The sequence below is a fragment of the Carassius auratus genome, chromosome 40, assembly GCF_003368295.1.
Source record: "Carassius auratus strain Wakin chromosome 40, ASM336829v1, whole genome shotgun sequence".
NCBI classification, from domain to species: domain Eukaryota; kingdom Metazoa; phylum Chordata; class Actinopteri; order Cypriniformes; family Cyprinidae; genus Carassius; species Carassius auratus.
In genome coordinates, this window is record NC_039282.1 from 2022364 (window position 1) to 2044147 (window position 21784).

Consider the following 21784-nt stretch of genomic DNA (forward strand, 5'->3'; position numbering starts at 1 on the left):
GCCTCCGCCTTGGTCGCCTGAGCCTTCTGCTCCACCTAGGCCCTCTGGATCCTCGACGTCACCCTGGCTCTGCGGCTGTGCTGCTCCATCTTGGGCTCCTCACCCACCGGTGCAGTCTCCGCCTGTCGGCCCCCTGGTGTTGTCGACCCTTCCTTCACCATGGCTCCTCCCGCCGTCGACTCCACCTTGGATCTCCGTCCTGGCTGGTCTCTGGTGGACCATCTGGCTCCTCCTGCTCCTGTCTCCTCCCTGGCTCCTCCCTCCGTCGTCTCCTTCCTGGCTCCTTCCTCCGTGGTCCCTGTCTGCTGGCCCCCTCCTGGGAGTCTGTCCTCCACCGGAACCTCCTCCCAAGTTCCCACACACGCCTCCCTCGGTTGTTTCTACGGTGCGAGGACGCACCTACCGGGAGGGGGAGTACTATCACATACCTCTACTAACTCACTCACATGCTACTTACGTGTGTCTTCCTCTGTGATCCATGTTTGGATAACTTCTATGTTGGAAAATAAAACCTTATTTCGTCTATCCTCGGCTCCGTGTTCCTTCCGGCAGCGTAAACCGTGACAGTAACTTATTGTTTATATACCTGCTATATTAAAAAGCAAATGATTCTGATATATTGTGTGTGTTTGCCAACTTGGTTCTAAAAAAATTACTGCTCCATACCATTTTCCCATCTTTAAGTGAGGCACTTTAATGTTTTTAGGAAGAGCAAAAAGAACTACAGCTTCAAACCATGGTATCATAATATTTCTCAGTTCTCAGAAGCAAATTACTTGTACCAACTGAGGACTTTATCTTACTTTGATCTTATCTTCTCACCATTTAAGATAAGAATCCAGTGAACCAGGAACTTTATCAGACAGCTGACTGCATATCAAACCAAACCTTTCAAAACATCAAGCAGAGATAATTGCAATAGGCTGAAATTATAATAATCATAAAAATAAAACACTATTACTGTCATGTTAAAATGTTGAACACCTTCATTAGTAACAAATACATAGTTAACAGATTGGAAATAATACAGACCAGTCTTTCTTAAGACCATATTTGGTCATAATAGGAATGTTTGTACCATAATGGGTTAATACAATCAAAAGTGTGCCCTTTTTAAGTTGTGCACTGTAAACAACAGAAAAAAAATGAAATAAATAAGACAAAAATTATATAAACCAGTCAACCAAAACTGATGCATAAAGCATTGTTGCGTTAACCTTATATTAACCTTACAGATTCTTTTTAAGCCATGATACAAAGTTGTCCATCATCCTGTGTCCAATATCAAAGTCTGTGGGCCACGTAGTGAACATTAGTGCACCATGAAATCCACCAGGGTAATGTTCATGAGTGACATCAACTCCAGCATTACGCAAACGTGTGACATACATCAAGCCGTCATCCCGCAGTACATCATACTCGCAGGTCAACACATAAGCCTTCGGCAGTAAACGCAAGGCTGTGTCAGGCACCAGTAATGGTGAGGCTCGTGGATCTGCAAGCAAGTGATGAAGACCAACAGAGTGCACTGAACTTTTTCCGGTGACCACAGGTGGAGCACTGTAATTGTATGCCTGGCGATATGAATCAGGTAAGTATAAACTCCAATTGACAAACTTAAGCAAAGCAGCTGATTCATGGTTGTTGTGTCTGTTTGCCATCATGGCTCTCAAAAACGACTTGTCGCTGGTGAAGTACTCGCTCCAAAACCTCACCATCAGTGTGCGGGGCAGTATAGGCATGTGCTGGTTCTGCTGGTATGAGGGAGTGTTCAGATCCAAGGCTTGCAGAACAGGGTAGAGTAGAGCTTGGGCCTTTAGCTGGACATGCTGTTCTGGGTCCTTCTGCAACTGAGTACACATTCAAATCAATTAAACATATGAAGATTATTGATTCATCTGTAATAAAAAAACTGCTGCAGTTTAATTGTTGACAAAAAATTTAGTGTTGTGCAAGTTGCAACCTGCAGTAATAAGGTTTTTTTTCTTTTTGGTTTCACTTTAATTTGATGGTCCCTTTAACACATTCTGTTGAGTATAGATAAGGCTGCACCTACATGTCTACTAACTACACTATAGTATTAATAGACTGGTAAGGTTAGGGTTAGAATGAGGTGACATGCACTTGCAAAATCACTGTCAGTTGGAAGATCATCACAATAAAGAGTTAGTAGACATGTAGGTGCAATGTAATTTATTGTTAACAGAATATTCAAAAGTGTTTTTTTTATTCATTTTTTTAAAGCATGGTTGAAGAAAATAGAAAATGTGAAATCTAACTGTAATTATGTTGACCAAATGCAGTACTCAAAAAATGAAGGGAACACTTAAATCACACACTGGATCATGATTAACTAAATATTCTTGTTGAAAAATTTTACTTATATGCATTATATAAATTGTTGTGATCAAAATTATTTGACGATCGACCCATGGAAACCAAAATCATCAACCCACTGAAGGCTTAAAATCACACCAAAAATCTAAGTAAACTGTTTAATATACAGGTTGATTGAACATGCATGAATTTAATCAAAGCAATTTATGTAAGTCAGTAATAATCCACTCAATATGTTTTATGATGCTTTTATATATATTTCAGTATGGATTTATATGTCTTAGCAATTTTATTCCTCTTACTTGTTTTAATGTGTGTATGTCTTTAAATTAGTTTGGGTCAGCCTGTCATGTGACTGATCATTGATCATTTAAAGCCCTTTTCAAAAACATGTAAACCCTATCATTATAATTTTCTACATCTTACCTGCTGAGCCACTGCAGCTGCAAGGTTGCCTCCTGCACTGTCTCCAGACACAGCAATCCGTTCTGAATTTATATGGTAGCCCCTCAGAACATCTACACGAAGGAAGTACTTCAGCACGCGGTACACATCCTCAAATTGGGCAGGAAAATGATAAGCTGGGGCAAGACGATACCTACACAGAGCAAATTATGTTGGCACTGTTCCTCCTAATTCCAGAATAAAATCCACTGTTGTGAATAGAATGGATGTCCACAGCTATTCACCACAAACAGCATGACTGATAGTGTTGCAGTTTTTATGTATTTTTTTCATTAAGTCAATAGAAAAGACAAAAAAGTAGTTACATGTCTGCACTAGAACCTGAACTTGTTCTGTGTGTGCTGTTAGCTTGCAAGATCCAACAGATTGCTTGCCATAGCCCTTTATGAAGTTCACAGATGACAAGGTCTACTTTTAAAAATTATTTTTTGATGCATTTTTAGAAACAGCAGGGATGAAGTTGATGCATGGTTGAGGTAAAGTGTATGTTTATAAAAACTGGACCTTGTAAAACACAGGTAGGCTGCATGGGGAGAGCCACCAACTTCTTTGGCTTCAAAGTTTCACATCTTTAGATCAGTGATGCCTTTTTTTTTTAAAGACCCTATACTGAGACCATTTATAAGCTTTCAATGCTTTGTCCATCCCTCATCAAACAATTTAGCAAGGACTAATAAATACACAAAAACAAATAAAAACAATTATTTACTCAACTCTGGCTCAGAGTGCTTGTTGGGGAAAAATAGAGCTGAAGTTGATTTGTGTCCAAGTTAGTGCATTCTTAGAATTTCAGTTCACTATTTCTTCTAACATTAACTGGCCAAATAATGTTCATGAAGTTCATGTTTTGTGTGTCCTGTACTTCACTATAATCTCTTTAGTGTTTCTGTCATTTGGACACCTGGCAGGCAGTCAAAGTGTTTATAGTTTCACAGCGGCGGGCAGTCTACTGTAGCAGCAGGAAGTCAAACAGCCAAGTCTATTCACAAAGGAGATAGATAGGGATTTCTGAATCTTACTCACCAAACGTCTTTTGACTTTTTGTTATTGGTTCAGTAGGTTTCTTTTGGCTTTACCTTTGAATATGATCTAATTTTCATGCTCAGTCAACACACCGCATGTTCTTGTTTTTGCTCTTGTCCATGATACTACGGGATCCTGCTCTGAAGAGATGGCCCATGCAGAGGGCTTACCCTCACTGCAGTTCATGGCTGATGGATATCAGATCACAGCCGTGTCATCAGCACATTTATTTATCCTATTCTTGCTGTGTTTTTATAAAAGGTGTTTGTTAAGAACAGAGCATCCACATGTTGAAATCGTTCCAATAGAGTTAGGGCTAAGTGCGTCATTCAGCTATTTAAACAAACTATGTCAGTTATAGGAAGATATATCAGATGTATCACAGATATATCAGTCAATATAGATTGAAATCAATAGCTGCATTTCCACTGTTGGGCCAAAAGTGGGTGTGCTAGTGCGTGCCAGGCCAGTCGTGTTTCAACTGTCACTTCCGGGGCTTGATCGTGCCCTGTCGGGGCTTCCTCAGGGCCAGGGTCTTTTGGCCCGACGAAAATATTAGCGGCATTTCCACTGTGGGGTCAGTGCGAGGCAGGGTTTAAAGCGGGCCGGGCGTGGCTCATAGCCCCGGGCCAGTAGCACGAGGCCAGAATAGCGCAGGGTTTCCACAGTGGAGCTTGAAGCTCCGTTGCGCGTCACTAAAACACGCCCTTTACACGCCTCTCAGAACAACGCCATGCAACCTCATCATTTCACCATCAAAGAGAAGTTATCAGAAAACTAAGAAATAAGTCACTGGAACATGCGCGATAACAAAACGAAGATGATAAAAGCGGTCATTTGTTTGCATGCTTTGTTATATATTCACATTCAAAAGCATCCATGTTTTAACTATAGAATAAGTGATAGGCTACATTGACCATAATGATTTAATTTATCAGGACTCAAAATTAATCACACATAAATACACTTATTTCTATTTTATTTATTTATTTTTAACGCTCATGAAAATAGCCTGCTTATTCAGTCGAGTCTGTTTCTGTTTATTTGTAGTCACAGTAGCCGTCATATTTAGAAGGAATGATAATATCTCTATTTTTATAAAAGCTCCCGAACAAAAACATTATTATATTTTTTATGATAGGCAACATGAGGTAAAATCTCGAGACGAGGCTTGTGACAGATAATATAAGTTACTAAATATTTACACGATTGTGATAGAGAATAAGAAGCCGACGTCTGATTTCTTCAAGTGGTCATATTTCCAGTCTTTTACATCGCTTAAAATATTTCTGCCTTTTTTAGGTGATTATAATCCACATCAGATCAAGTTTTTTCAAACACTCACTGCTGACTGAAAGTGAGTATTGAGCTTGACATATTTTATAAAGTGTTAAATGCTGGTGTTATAACTCTTAGCTTTCTGAAATGATCCGCAGAGCAGACGCTCTCTATTTTTATAAAAGCTGCCGAACAAAAATCATTATTATATTTTGATGATATGCTACGTGGAGCTAAACTCTCGAGACGAGACTTATGGCAGGTAAAATATGTTAAATAAATACACAATTGTGATAGAGAATAAGAAGCTGACGTCTGATCTCTACTGGTTGCATTTACCATGTTTACTATGGTAACGTTAATGTTTAGTGTGCATAATCTTTTGCATCGCTTATAAAGATTTCTGCCTTGTTTAGTGATTATAATCCACATCGCATCAAGTTATTTCAAACACTCACTGCTGAGAAAGACTGATTTTTTAACTCAACTGATTTAAAAAAGTATTTAATGCTAAAGTTATATAGCTGTTATCTTTCTGAAGCGATCTGCAGCACTGAGCTCTCTAGACGCTGAGAAACTCCGCCTTTGTTCATAACCCCTCCTCTAGCCCCAGCTGGCCCGCTTTGGCCCAAGGTTTTCGTCGGGCCATAAAACCCTGGCCGTTGGCCCCGAGGAAGCCCCGGCGAAGCACGATCAAGCCCCGGAAGTGACAGTGGAAACGCGACTGGGCCTGGCATGCACTAGCACGCCCGGTTTAAGCTTGCCAGTGGAAACGCGGTTATTGGGCCAAAGCGGGCCAGCTGGGGCTAGAGGAGGGGTTATGAACAAAGACAGGGTTTCTCCGTGTCTGGAGAGTGTTAGCGCCGTGGATCATTTCAGAAAGATAACATGGTAAATGCAACCACTTGAAGAAATCAGATGTCAGCTTCTTATTCTCTATCAAAATTGTGTATTTATTTAGCAACATATTTTATCTGTCATAAGTCTTGTCTCGAGAGTTTAGCTTTGCGATTATGTCATAAAAATATAATAATGTTTTTTGCTCGGGAGCTTTTATAAAAATATAGAAATTATCATTGTTTCTAAATGTGATGTAGAATGCTATTGTGACTACAAATAAAAAGTAACTGAATTAGCAGGCTATGTTCATAAAAAAAAAAAAATCTGTGTGACTAATTTTCAATCCTGATTTAATTCATTTTGATCAATGTATCACTTATTATAGTAAAACACTGATGCTTTTGGATTTAAATATTTAACAAAGCATGCAAACAAATGGCCACTTTTGTGATCACGCTAGTCCTAGACTTATTTCTTATTAGTTTTCTGATAACTTCTCTTTGTTGGTGAAATTATGGGATTGCGTGACGTTGTTCCTGAGAGGCGTGTGAAGGGCAGCTTTTAGTGAAGCGCAGTGGAGCTTTGGCCAGACTCACTTTGGCACTCACTCACCTGCCACTTTATTAGGTACATCTGTTCAATTGCTTGAGCCCCTTTCACACTGCACGTCCAACATGGCATATTGCCGGAACATTGCCGGGTCGCCTTCTGTGTGAAAGCAACCATGTCCCTGGATTGATTCCGGCATTGATCCCGGGTCGGGGCCCTAGTGACATTGCCGGGTTCAACCCGGGACGAACGCTGTGTAAACAAAAGCCAGATCTAATGCCGTGTCGAAGTGATGACGCGCGTTATTGCGCGACTCTTTTACCGGCTGTTTTGAATAAAGATCAACGTTCGTGACGAAAAAACATGTGCAAACTGTAATGAAGCAGAGATCAGTTAGTTCCTCACTTTTCGCGCTGATGCCGAGATCATTCGCTTGCTTCAGTGAAAGTATAACGTGCCTAATGTTTTCGACTCGTACCTTACACCCTGATGTCACGTGTCATTACAGGATCTTTACGGGTTGTGTGTGAAAGCACGCACATATCCCGGGTAATCACTGGCAGTGTGAAAGTGCAAAATCTAGTGACCTGGGAACAATTGCCGGAACACTTTACCCCTGTATTTGCCAGAATGACAGTGTGAAAGGGGCTTTGGTAACACAAATTGCTAATCAGCCAAACACATGGCAGCAACTCAATGCGTTTAAGCATCTTGATGTGAAGATGACTTGCTGAAGTTCAAACCAAGCATCAGAATGGGGTAGAAAGGGGATTTAAGTGACTTTGAATGTGGAATGTTTGTTGCTGCCAGATGTGCTGGTCTGAGTATCTCAAAAACTGCTGATCTACTGGGATTTTCAAACACAACAAAACCCAGCTCTAGGGTTTACAGAGAATGTTCCAAAAAAGTGAAAATATGCAGTGAGGGGTGGTCATGTGGAAGAAAATTCCTTGTTGATGTCAGAGGAAAATGGGCAGACTGGTTAGAGATGATAGAAAGGCAAAAGTAACTCAAATAACCACTCATTACAACCAAGCTTGGCAGAATACCATCTATGAACGCACTACACATCGAATCCTGATGCAGATGGGGATTACAGCAGCAAAAGACCACACCGGATGCCAATCCTCTCAGCTAAGAACAGGAAACAGAGGCTACAATTTGCACAGGTTCACCAAAATTGGACAACAGAAGATCGGAAAAATGCTGTCTGGTTTGATGAGTCTTGATTTCTGCTGCAACATTCGGATGGTAGGGTCAGAATTTGGCGTAATGAACATAAAAGCATGGATCCATCCTTCCTTGTCTCAACGGTTCAGGCTGCTGGTGGTGGTGTTATGGTGTGGGGGATATTTTCTTGGCACACTTTGGGCCCCTTAGTTCCAATTGAGCATTGTTTAAATGCCACATTGTTGCTGACCATGTCCATCCCTTTATGACTACAGTGTCCCCATTATGATGGATACTTCCAGAAGGATAATGCACCATGTCACAAAGCTGAAATCATCTCAGACTGGTTTCTTGAACATGAAAATAAGAATACTTTACTCAAATGACCTCCACAGTCACTAGATCTTAATTAAATAGAGCACCTTAAATTATGAAGAAAAAAAATTTATGTAATTTTAGAGAGAAACTAATTCCTCAAAATACAAGCTAGGTCCTCAAAATAAATTTTACAGAGAAAATATCTGCAGACAGATTAGGGAGCCATGGCGCAGCAGGGAACTCAGGGAAAGTCTCGATTATGTATTGTAAGCCTCGTTCCCTGAAGGAGGGAACTGAGATGTCAAGTCAGATGACCGCCGAATTGGGATCCATAACAAAGGGCCACAGGTACTTCCCCTTCTGGGGCCTCAGGATTACCCTGGAGTCAGCCTGCCCTCTGAGATCCTGAGCCACAGCATCAGGAATCTCATAGCAGAAGTCTCCTATAAAAAAAATGTCAGTCCTCAGACCCACGTCGTCTGCTAAGAAGACTGCTCGGGACAGGACCCCAATGAAGCACACTTGGCAGGGGTTCCCACACCGCAATGTGACCTCCTAAGGGAACCAGTCTCGCGAGACTGGCCTCTGGTGCATCTTAAGCCAATAGCTTGGTGCCCTGAAGCAGTGGACCAGCAGGGGACAACTGTACTAGCTGCTCTAGAGACCTCCATAGAGGTAGCGAGCCTCTTAGTACTGCTACGTTTCTGGGAGGTAACTGAGAGAAGTGCTCACCGGAGACCGCTGTGCCCTGGAACACTGGCAGGGTTGGCAGACTGATCTCCTTAGGGCACTGAGAAGAGATGGGCACCATGTAATGCATTGTACACCGCTCTTCCCCAGAGGGAACTAGTCCTCAAAAGGTCCTAGGCCTCAGGACATTTACGACGAAGACTATCCAGCAAGACTGAGGGTCTGCAGAACCACCTTCTGCACCACTCTGCCTCTACGTTCTGTGGAGTACAAGAAGTAAGGCCCCCAGAATGAGGAGCTGGAACATGTTAGGTTGGGACTGTTCCCGCCCAGTAGCCCCTGCTGACCGCCTCAGCCTCCTCAGAGGAAGAGAAATAAACACATGCTTTTACTAATGAAATGTTTATCCCAAGGGACCCTGTATATCTAGCTTTCCTTAGTCAAATATATACTTCATTTTATTCCTCCATTAATTGAAATGAAACAACCAGACAAGTAAACAGGGTATGGTGTGGTAAGATTCACATCAAAAACTAAAAATGATGTAGTACACGCGTTGCCTCGGTAGTGCTCGAGCCGGTTGGTCATGCAAACAATATTAATAAATAACAATATTTAATTTAAAAGAGCAATTTTTTAAAATAGCTTTTGTTTGTTGCCTTTGGTATGAGAGACTCGGGTTCGAATCCACTGTGAGACACCAATGTGTCCCTAAGCAAGACACTTTACCCCTAGTTGCTCTAGAGGCGTGCGACCTCTGACATATATAGCAATTGTAAGTCGCTTTGGATAAAAGCGTCAGCTAAATGAATAAATGTAAATGTAAAGCTTGTATCTATGTAGCTTGTGTAATTGCCACTGATGCAGATTTTGTGGATGTTTACTCTTTCATGCATAATCAAAATGTGTTTTTATTATTTTACTAGATCGCAATAGATAATAAGTAAAACAACTGGTAAAGAAAAGTTCTACTGCTCTTGTGAAGAGATGCAAGTTGTACATTCTTTGTAACTCCCGTTAATGTAAGATTGTAATTTCACTCAACTTGGTTTTCTGACTTCTGTCCACTCTATGCTTTTATTTTTCCACATAGATTGAGGCACTTCCTCCGGAGTTATTACAGTGTAAGAAATTGCAAACACTCAACCTCGGAAACAACTGCCAGCAGTCCCTACCATCACGGTTTGGGGAGCTCACCAGTCTGACACAGCTGGAGGTGAGGGGAAACGGGCTAGAAGGCCTTCCTGTAGAACTCGGGGAGTGCAGATTGCTGAAGAGATGCGGTCTAATTGTGGTGGACAATATTTTCATTACTTTCCCTTCAGAGGTCAAAGAGCAGCTGTGTAGAACTGACAAAGAGGCTTCTTGAAGCAAATGCATGAACTGGAAAGCATTTGCCTATGTGGAGATTTTTAGAGTTCAATCCAGATAATAGAGAATTATGCATGTTTGTTAAATATTTCAGGGTTCATTAAAATGTTTCCTAAAAGACAAAAGGGAAAGAGTAAGTATTTCACATGATGGCATGTCATGTTTTATTATAACAGACATTCTGTCTGTGAATCATTCTCCTATTCTATACTACTACCTATTGCCCCTTCTTAAATCCATGTATCTGTATCTTTAAGACTTCAGACTCTGTTCAAATTGCTCCTCATTAATATGTGAATAACTGGTTAATATTTTCTAAAACCTTGAGAGCATATCTATAATCTCCTTGGAGAAGTATAGCTGCAGCAGCAAGCTTTCACTCAGAAGGGGAAGAAACCGCAGCACGGTGAACCACCAACACGAAGAGCTCTCAAAGAGCGCACTGAACTCGTTCAGTCTTCTTCTCTCAGGGATAAACCCAGGGATTAATAACTTAACCTACGCACGGAACACCTGGAAACAATGAACAAGGGAGAATCAAGGTAATAGGGAACACATGGGGAGCACAACACAAGACCCGGAACACAGGGGCAGTCCTGTGAAGTTCACAAGAAGTATTTGTGAATATTCTTTTTGTCTTATATTCATGACTTGATATGCTTGGTAAATTGATGTGGTCTTCTTTTGTGATGGCGAGTGAGGGTAGATATTGTGGTATTATGGTAAATAAAACTAATTAAGGCACATGTTTTAATAATAAATATAAAATAATAAAATTTTAGCAAATCAAACAAATAGTAGTGCTTTTAAAAACTATTATAGCTGCAGTTTAAATAGTTTTTATGTGTCTGTGCACCAAATGTTTATAATAAAAACAGCCAATCAACTGTAATGCAGAAATATGTGCTGTCATGGGCCAAACATTACTGCTGATTTCTGCTGATTTGTTGGATATTCCTTATTCTTGGGCGCACACATGAGCGCAAATGCATTTGCTAATTAAATGACATGGCACTGGACGGGAAAATGCGAATGGCACCGGACTGAATCTAGCAAACACACTTGCGCTGCACCTTGCGTCGCATTGCGCCCGGTGTATTATAGGGCCTAAGGTTGTAAAAGCTTTAACTCTGTTACCTTGGCGGTTATACTTTTCCACACCATTAGGGGGTGCTAATCATCTTTATAGATGAGTATTTAGCCAGGTACTATACCTGAAGATATAGGCAAGCATGTGGATAGAGGAAGCAATGGCAGGATTTACTGTATTCAATATTGATAATGTATACAAGAATGAAGGAAAAATGCTATGAGATTCAACTGATGTGGATTCCTGCTCATATTGGCATTGTGGGTAATGAGAGAGTGGACAAGTTAGCTAAACAAGCTGTTAAAAAAGAGACTATTGAAGTAAATATTAAGTTGTCAAAGTCTGAAGGAAAGAGTGTAGTATGGAAAGAAGCCATTAGAGAATGGCAAAATCAGTGGGACAGGGAAACTAAAGGGAGACATTTGTATGCTATTCAAAATAAAGTAGGGGTTGTGAAGAATAGGGGAGGGAATAGAAAAGAAGAAATAGTTATGACAAGATTAAGGATAGGTCATAGTAATCTGAATAGCACATAACACATGATAAGAAAGCACCCAACTGGTTTTTGTGGTTGTTGTCAGGTTGCAGAAACTATAGAGCATGTGTTGTTGAGTTGCAAACAATATGAAGAACAGAGGAAAAATATGATGGAAGAGTTAGGAAAAGTTGGAATAATAGGGACAGGAATGAGGGGAATACTGCAAAGTGAGGAGAATGAACAAAGCAGAGGAAATATTTTAGTTTTTTTTTATCAAGAACAGGTCTGATGAGAAGAATATGATGTAAATGGATATTAAAGGAAAATAAATCCGGAAGATGGCGGTAGTACAACAATAATGGATGCAAGCTGCCGTTAAACCCTAAAGAAGAAGAAGAAGAAGAAGAAGAAGAAGAAGAGGAAGCAATGGCTTTCTTGGGCTTTTCCATTTGACTTTATAAGGTCCTATGATTGAGGAATGTGCTTCCTTATTGGCCAATCAGTAAGTATTATGTTTTACAAATATTACCAAAACCAGAGTGTACTGTATGTAATGTGTAACTATGATATGGAGTGTGTTGAGTATTGGGCTATTCATGCTAATTGTGAACGGGTCGTCTGTTTATATGGACCTTTTTATTCCTGTGTTTTCTTACATGGGTGAAAGTACTTGCTTCAGCTAACTTTCTGCTTTATGGTTGGGAGTTTGGATTATGACGCCTGAACATTTAGCATGAGCACTAGAGGGTTAGGATTACACCTGTGGAAGACAGGAGATCACTTTTTCCTATCTGCAACATTGGGACTATCAAATTAAAAGGGTGCACTTTTGCAAGGACATTTCATCATTTACCAAGCTTTGTCGGCTTCACCATCAACTTAGTTTAATCATTCACTTTTCCAGTCCAGATCCCCAAACACTTACCATTTCTTGCTTGACGACTGATTTTTTCCTGTTTTCTACCTTGTTTATTATTTTGTTTTGGTTATTTTTTGTATAATGTAAACGTTTGAGATTTTGGGTTGTAGAATACATTATAAGCGTAAAGCTGGGGTCTGATTTTTCAGAAATATAGCTGGGTAAACCAAAGTAAACTAGTCTTTTTATCTTTACCTAAGTTAATATCAAGCCTTGCCATCTCTACTCTGATATATAACTTAAGTCCAAAAAAGAGGAAGGGTTATAAGGTGTTGGCCCACCAACTGCCCAACTATACCTATCCCAAGAGTGAACAGAAGTACCAATGTATCTTAATAGTTGCAAGCAGTTATCTATTGCTGCTTTCAGTATGGCTATAAATATAACACAAAATGATAAACAAACTCACATTAGACTCTTTTAACATTGAATGAAAGACACGATCAGTACCTGAGATTAGCATTGTCATAGTTTGTATGTTGCTGTTCCAGCCGCGACTTTGCAGAAATAAAGTTTTTATAATTGAAACTTTGCATGTTGCAGATATGACTGGTTAAGACAAAAAACGCCTTTTATATTGTGTGTCATGGTGCATGTAGTTAGGACACAGTGTAACACTTCCATCTCCATATGCACCCTTTAGAAGAGCAGCAGGTAAGGAAGTGGGATGCAAGAAATTGTCTTTTTTGGTATGCCCCTACATCATATGCAAATAAAGAAAGAGCTTATTGATTCTACCTTCTACCTTTTCACAGTTTGATGAGTGCTATTAAATGTTTATTGCACATTTAGTCATAAAGACCTTTTTCGGCATCGAGTTAAGGTTGCCACCTGGTGCCCTGACTCCTCAGAAGTGGGGCCTGAGCATCAACACTTGCCTTCTGCTATAGCTACCAGCTGCAGGGACAGAAGGGGGCTGAAGGATGCTATCTGTGGCAGTTAACACCGCTGAATTAATTTTTCTTCTCCATAAACTTCTGGGTAACCGGCTCGATGGTGATACCAAAAAGGCAGGAAGACAAAACAAAAAAATATATATTTCTAATAAGCCAGTTTATGCTCTTTGGCTGCCATGTTTGCCATGGAGCGGCATCTCAAGATTAATCTGTCAGGTTGTCAGTCAAAATCCTTCAATAAATCAGCATGATACTAACATGCCGTCCAACCAATACGCCCACATATGCCGTTTGTCCAAATCCCAGAAATACGACCCATCAGAGCATCTACTACAGTTGCACCCCTATCAGCAACAGGACACTTCCATATTCATGCTTTGTACTCTTTATCTGTGCCATAATTCGGGTTTCATGTAGCTCAGTTGGTAGAGCTTCACATTATATGACAATATGTGATCATGGGTTTGATCCCAGAGAAGTTCCTCTCTCCATCTCGGGGGATGTTTTCTTGGTCTGAGGTATTTAAATGATTGCAGCAAGAGGATCAGGGCGATTTCTGTAGCCAGAAAGCCCGTAGTGTGTTGTGTGTCTCTTCACTTCATACTATGTATTTTCTAAGGTCAGGTATGCATATTTTACTTGTAGATTCATCTTTGAGAATTTGATGTTTTGTATTGATATGATTTGATGTGTTTCAATTGGATATGTAATTGGCAAAATACATATCTACCTGACTGTAAATAAATTGTTACATTTTGATTCTATTCTGTCTTACTCTGTAATTATTGACTAGTAGATTACGTTGTATCCTTGTTAGCAACACGAGCACCCGAATGAACAAGTTAATATAAAAATAGAGTTAACTAGAATAATCAAATGTCAGAAGAATATTAATTAAAAAGGCAAATAACCAATTTGCATTCTAACCTAAATTCGAGATGATAAGAAAATGGAGTCAGATTAAATAATAAAATGGAGTCAGATTTGAGTTTTACCTAAAATGAATAACTCTACGGGCTGAAAGACAGAACACGCAGGAAACCTTCATCCAGCACCGGATACCTTCTTTGGGCCGAGTGCCTGGACCTTACAGTACAAACTGACCATGTAAAAACTCCACAAACTGCATTTAAATAAAACATCTTTTTGATTTGTAATACCATTCATATATCATTTCATGGCAACAGGCGCAACACAACACTATCATTATTTTTACGCTCGCTAGAGGGCAATACATTTTAAAGCGTAAATATAGGGTATAAGACAGTCTGCATGGTACACCTGAAACAACGCCACTTTCTTAATCTACATTAACTTTTTTTTTACTTTCTTTTTTGAGCTTTTCCACACAGATTATAGCACACGCACAGATAAATGGTCCCCTGAAGACAATGAAGCTGTATTGTACATATGATGACGTATTCTTCAGGCACCCAGTGACGTCACCTGACTTCAGTATCCAATCAGGATGGGTATTAAGCAAACATGTTTCAGACACCGGCTTACGATGAGTATTCCCATAGAGTCACCATCATGACTCTGTTTGCTAAACGCTACCTTTATGAATTTGATTATCAGATAAACCTTGCACTCTTATTTCAAGGTTGTCGTTAATGCTGTGGTTATTTATTTTAACAGTTTCCTTTGTACATTCGGTTCATCAGCATTGTTAAAACACATTTATCATTCTATGAAAAACATGTGCACATGATTTAGACATATTTCTGCTCTGTTCATGCAATAAATACGCAGCTTTCGACTGCTCAGGTAACACCGTCGGCAAGATTCAGAGAGCCATTGACAAACTACAGAGAAGTAAAACTACTTCACTTTAGTGATACTTCACTTGAGTGTGAAAGACGCTCCATAAATAAAGGTCCCACGAATTAATGGAGATCTTGAACAGTTTGTGCCTCGCATCGGATAGTAAATTAATGTGCATATATTTTGAAAGCATTGAATCGCTATATAAATCGAGATTAATTCGACTCTTAGCGTTTTAAAATTGATTATTGTCCGAGAACAGCAATTCATGATTTAAAAATCATGTTTCAAGATCGATGCATATGAATTGTCAGGGTTTGTAATTGATGCATCGAGAAAATGAGTGAATCGTTACACCCCATATATATATATATATATATATATATGTATGTATATGATATATGATTGGAGTGTTTTTAAAGCTGCTGCCACAGATCTGGATGAGATCACAGAGACTGTAACATCTTATATCAATTTCTGTGAAGACGTCCATTCCTTCCAGGACTAATCTAACTTACAACAACGACAAACCATGGTTCAGTGCAAAACTCAGACAGCTCTGTCAGGCAAAAGAAGATACTTACAGGAAGGGGGGCATTTATTTGTATAAACAGGCCAAATACACACTGGAAAATGAGAACAGAGTGTTAAAGAGGAATTATTCTGAAAAACGAAGGACTGAGTTCAATTCCAGTGACTTAGCATCGATGTGGAAAGGTCTGAAAGAGATCACCAACTACACTATGCAGTCAACATTACGGTTGGGAACCGAGAACCAGTTCTTATTCAGTTCTTTGAAAAGAGCCGGGACCATGAGCAATTTCCACATTTTGGTTCCGAAAAATGGATCTGGTGCGACACGTTACCAAGTGCTGCGAGCAACTTTGTGCCGGTGTTCTGACAATTTTGTAAATTCAAATTTCAATTCAAATTTCCCGAAAAGAATGACACAAACCAAATAACAGAAACGCCGCCCTGCCTCTTTAATTACTAAGCACATTGATTCCAATGACGCGCATTCCACAGATGCACTGTGCCGCGTCACATCTTTAACTACCAAACACTAGGGCTGTGCAAAAAATCGAATGCGATTTTCATGCACATCTTATCAGTAAAGACGCTCCTGTAATTAGAAGTACATCTCCAGCACGTGCGTTCAGATCAGGGTTGCCAGATTTTCACAACAAATCCTGCCCAGTTGCTGCTCAAAACTAGTCCAAAACTAGCCCAGTCGCGATTCCAGAAGGTTCCCCGATGAAAATTGCTTCCCCGGGTTAAAATATACGTTTTTTAGCAGGGTTGCCTTGGTAAAATTCGCATATTAGGGGCTAAGTATCACGTTATTTGTTTTGGGGTCACTTTGACCCGCGGACATGAAAAACAACCACAGACTTGGCAACGTCTCACTCACTCACGCCTTTGATAACTGTGCACATAGTTTTGTCTGACTGTACATGTACCGGCAGCGCAGCACCTGCCCCGACTAAATTACATTATATTTGTCCCATATTTTCATTTATATACATACTTACTTCAAGTTGGACCACTAAATAAACAGACTGCTATTGGTATGTAAGTATGAAGGTTAGATTTAGTGTACAGGTCATTTCAAGAGTGATAAACAAAGTGATAGAAAATATTTATTTTCATGCATTTTAAATGTTTAAAAATGTGGAAACCACTCATTGCATCACACCATCTCCTGACTGCATTATTATGTGTAATATAGGGGCTTTATGTGGAACCGTTTGGTGGAACCGGAACCAGATAATTTCTAACGATTCCCAACCCTAGTCAATATGGGACTGCATTATGTTCTGCAACATAAACATTATGTTCTGCAACATAAACATCAGCCTCATTCAGGAGGGTGACGAGTCTGCTTACAGACAAGAGACTGAGCAGCTGGCTGTCTGGTGCAGTCTTAACAATCTGGAGCTCAACACCTTTAAAACCCATCAGGTCTCCCCACACTCACCATCATGAACAGCACTGTGACTGCAGTGGAGTCATTCAGGTTCCTGGGCACCACTATCTCTCAGGACCTGAAGTGGGACATTCACATTGACTCCATTGTGAAAAAGGCCCAGCAGAGGTTGTACTTCCTTCGCCAGCTGGGGAAGTTTAACCTGCCACAGGAGCTGCTGAAACAGTTCTACTCCACCATCATTGAATCCATCCTCTGCACTTCAGTAACTGTCTGGTTCAGCTCAGCTTCTAAATCTGACCTCAGAAGACTACAGAGAGTAGTCCGGATTGCTGAGCGAATCATCGGTTCAACTCTCCCATCTATTCAAGAACTGTACTTATCCAGAGTGAGAAAAAGGGCTGTCAAAATCACTCTGGACCCCTCACATCCAGCACACTCCCTCTTTGAACTGTTGCCATCTGGTCGACGCTACAGAGCACTGAGCACTAGAACGACCAGACACAGGACCAGTTTCTTCCCTCAGGCAATCCATCTTATGAACAGCTGATAATAACTGTGGAACAAACAACCCGATTTATACACTCATATGCTTAACACACCTACTTAGTCTACACTTCAAATTTGCACATAATATACCTGTACATATAAAACTATTGTAATATACCTGCACATACAATTGTCAATTAGTATATTGTTATTCCTTATTTACTTGTTCTATTTTTTATTCTTTTACTATCTGTGTTTTTGTTCTGTCGCTATCATTCACTGCAGAAACTTCTGTCATGAAAACTAATTCCTCGTATGTGTAAACATAGCTGGCAATAAAGCTCATTCTGATTTATTAATTTACTGATAATTAATTAACAATTTAATGGCTGTAATAGAAATCATAAGCACAATTCCATACAATTACATCAATCAGTCACCAGACCCTGTGTGACCTTGTTGAAGCAAGCAAGCATTTTTATTGAAGGAACAACATTTGATACTTACTCTACAGACACAATAACTGCATTGAGCTCTGTAACCATGTGCTTGGCTAGCAGATCATATGGCCCCATACCTAAGGTGAGAAGGAAAACAATATATATACTTTTGACTTTTATTTGAATAAGTCTCAAAGTGAAAAAATAGTACTCATGGATTAAAGACAAATATATGTTACATGTTTTTACCAAAGTAATCACAGTAAATCACGCATACCCCAATCCTAATTCAACACATTAAAATAAACGGTAACCCCTTTAACCATCACTTTTTTATATTTGAGAGTAATAGCACTTTAAAGGAGGAGTTTTTAGAACATAACGTACTGTTTATATGTGTTCAAAACAGTTTTTATCACATGTAATGTAATGTGTAATGTGTGTAATGTATGTATCACGTGTGTAATGCTCAATGCTGCAAAAAATATATATATGTAACTTAAAAAAATAATTTAAAGAGTACTCTTTGGTGCAGCATGAGCAGATCTAGATGTAATGCTGCATTCTATACCTTTCATTTATTTTCATATTTCACTTTAATCTTGACCCACATAATTGATTTTATTTAATTTTGCACCTTTATTTTTTTGCACCTGTATATTGAATTCAGTGTGCATTTTTGTTAATTTTGGTCCCATTTTTGCCTCAAACTGCTTCTCTGCAGTCTGATTGAACAGAAATCCCTCATCATAATGGAGAACTTAAAACTTTGAAATTCCAAATTTCATAAACACATTTACCTTTCAGTTAAGATATGAACGCTAGAGCACTCCGTTATACAGCAGTGTGTGATTAGTGGTACTCACGGGAGCTGCCAAGACACCATCCTCCTCCATGCAGGTAAATGATGGCTCTTCTTAGCTCTTCTGTTTCTTGTCGTTGGGTTGGCTGATACACAATCACCTCTACCCCATCAAAGCTCTCATCCGACACCTGCACCCTCTCATCTGACACAGGCACTACTCGCTCTGCAATGGTGATGAACATCATAACTTTCATGTAGTGCAACAGTCCCATCCACTCACTCAGTTCTGCCTGTGAAGAGGGGAAATAAAATTAAAAAAATACATTTAAAATGAAGTTGTTGGAAGCTCCCAGTGGAAGTCACACAGTGACTGGCTGCATTTTCTCAAAAGGGTTATGAACAGGGCAGGCACATGGTTGATCAGCTGAGATCATCTCACTAATAGCCAGAATCCCCTGATCTTTTGGTTCAGTGGACAACAGCCCATTGTTAAGCCACTTGATGTTAAATGATGTTACTACAGTGATGTTTACAGTGATCAAGTCAAGCCTCGAGTCTCTTGCCACCAGTTCTAGTTTAGTCTTCAATCTCTTTGTAATAGGTTAATTTTCTAAACCATTTAGTCTGGACCATGGAGCAACTTTTAAATGCATCACTATACAAAAACATGAGGAGACTTCTTCATGTGAAAGACACAGATTAAAATCAACTGAACTTAAATATAGGACAATAACTGTCACAAGATGTTTGATCGATCGCGTGTACGATGACAGAATCCATGTAATATGAAAAAAGCACAGTCCATGATGAATGCAAATATGATGTGGTATATGTCCCAAAACTTGTCAAATCTTCTGCTACACACTTTTTCTTCAGAAAAACAGAAGCCTATAACTTTTGGGGCATAGTCTAAAAGTTCAGATGCAGCATAAAGCCCATACCCACACACTGTTATGCTGTCCAGTTGTTCAGCCCTGCTTTCATGTATTTATTTTCTCCAATTTGTTTGAAATTTATATAAAATGTTTAAATATTAAAATGTCAGGATGATGAGTAATGGTTTAAAAATCATTAATTTCACAAAACCCAACCCAACCAACCAACCTACTGTTAAAACTCACACAATAGTTGTAATAACACTGAAACTAGTTTATTTGTAACAGAAAATTGAGGGGGTAGACGTGATATTCCAACGCACCAATATTTAAGGTGCATTTACACATACATTTATTTAATTGCCATTATTTCCTGCTATAACGTCCAACTATTATTAGCCACAAATATTCCTGTATAAAATACAATGCTCGGATTAAGAATTGGCATAATCTCTAAACTGTAAATCTGCTGGTGTGGTCTCATACACGTTTAACTGACCCGAGGCAAACTGAAACAGGCAGCTGCTGCGATTGGATGTGTAATCACATCTTTGATCAAGCCTGTACAAAATAATAACACGATACGAGATATATACATGGCCATAACATCGCTGTGTGCGTTAAACAGGCATTAAACTTTATACTGATGGCTGATAATATTACAAGCAGCTCAGTACGTTTATGAATACAAATGCAAGCAAAACTTACCAAATGGCTTAAACTTCTGAAGAAAGAGTCTGCGAGCATTAGTTTCCATCTCTCCTCTATGTTATTCGGGATTGGTAAATACACGTAGTAAGCTGTTAACGCGCTCAGTAACACAAACACTAACACTCCTTTAGACCTCATTATTGTGATTTAGTTTTGGCTCTCGTCTGTGTCGTCTGTTCCTTTTTATAGTTTGTTGATTGTCTTTTCTCAAAAAGTCTTCGGCAATTGAATCCTGCGTCAACTGCGTTTATTAGTCATTCAGTTCTCTCCGTGTTAAAGTGTAATCCTGGATTAATTTTGGACTGGAGCCAGCTAAATATGACAGCACGTGTTAGTGTCATCTGATCGTGATACTGTAAGCGTGCATGTGGGAAGCTGCGCTCGAGCGCGCTCTGCTCTTATTCGTTCTGCACCATGTCTGTGTGTGTGTTATATACTATACACACACACACACACACACACACACACACACACAGTGGGTGCAGAATAGGATCGCCCCTTTATGTAACCACATTTTGTTGCTTTGCAGCCTGAAATGAAGACGTACGGTTTTTGTTTCATCCAGCTGTTTACTCAGTGCATCTTATCATCCAAGAGAAAGATAAAACACCAACATGTCAGAAAATAAAGAACAATCACTTAGTTGATTTCCTAAAAATGCCTTGTAAACTCAGTCAGGTGCAGCTGGTCAGCTTCTTAATTATGGGGCAATAACTTAGCAGGCAATGTATTTGCAGGATGGCACCTCATGAAAGTGATTTTGGACAGATTTCTGAGGCAGCGTAACAGTTTCATGTTCTAAATAGAATGAGTTTTGGTGAATACTAAATTTATTTTTAATTAATATAATGTTGATTTCTAATATCATAAGTGCAAAACAATTTGGTCAGAAATATACATTTACACAAAAACTGACCGCCAAATACAACTTTCGGACACCATTTTTTTTAGCTCAACAAGAATGGAACGCACAGGATTGTGGGACATCAAAGGCAGGGAAGGATACATTGATGCTGCTTTCAAAATTCAATCAGAAGAAGATACCTTTGGAGACAGGAAGTAATGCAGAATTTGGATTCGGATGTGCCTTGATGTCTTCATGCCTTGGAATACTTCCTCTGAAGGCAGCGTTTTAGAGCTTTCGGAAGCCATCTGAGTTTCACCTGTGATCAGCTGTTCTCATTTTGATCAGATCAGCATGAGAAGAGCTTTCCTGGAGCGTTTCAGTCTTTGGTAGTGAAGCAAACATTCAATGATGGGTGGCAAGACACTGTCAGAAGATCACCGGGATAAAGTTGTGGACAGTCAGAAGTCAGGAGATGGAGACAAAATCATTTTAAAGGCTTTAT

At 39.6% G+C, this 21784-nt stretch overlaps 1 protein-coding gene across 2 annotated transcripts; it reads right to left on the reverse strand.

Annotated features, from left to right (window-relative positions):
• Window positions 1-631: 631 nt before the first annotated feature.
• Window positions 632-20826, reverse strand: LOC113058230 (arylacetamide deacetylase-like). 2 transcript variants are annotated; one of them, XM_026225930.1, is made up of 5 exons: window positions 20433-20826; window positions 18911-19139; window positions 18112-18181; window positions 2764-2935; window positions 632-1844 (listed from the first exon to the last, which is right to left on the reverse strand). In XM_026225930.1, exons 1-5 carry the CDS (start codon window positions 20571-20573, stop codon window positions 1230-1232), a joined length of 1227 nt encoding a protein of 408 aa, XP_026081715.1. In that variant the 5' UTR covers window positions 20574-20826; the 3' UTR covers window positions 632-1229. The 2 variants fall into 2 exon arrangements, with proteins under 2 accessions (XP_026081715.1, XP_026081714.1); XM_026225929.1 differs by having other exon boundaries at window positions 632-1850.
• Between the last annotated feature and the right edge of the window lie 958 nt (window positions 20827-21784).

Bases quoted from the DNA above. Each gene is read 5' to 3' on its own strand.
- LOC113058230 (XM_026225929.1), bottom strand. From the start codon at position 20,573: ATGAGGTCTAAAGGAGTGTTAGTGTTTGTGTTACTGAGCGCGTTAACA. The intron at 18,182-18,910 runs GTGAGTACCACT...TTCTCACCTTAG, and splicing joins ATGGTGTCTTGGCAGCTCCC to GTATGGGGCCATATGATCTG. The intron at 2,936-18,111 runs GTAAGTATCAAA...TGCTCTGTGTAG, and splicing joins GCAGTTATTGTGTCTGTAGA to GTATCGTCTTGCCCCAGCTT.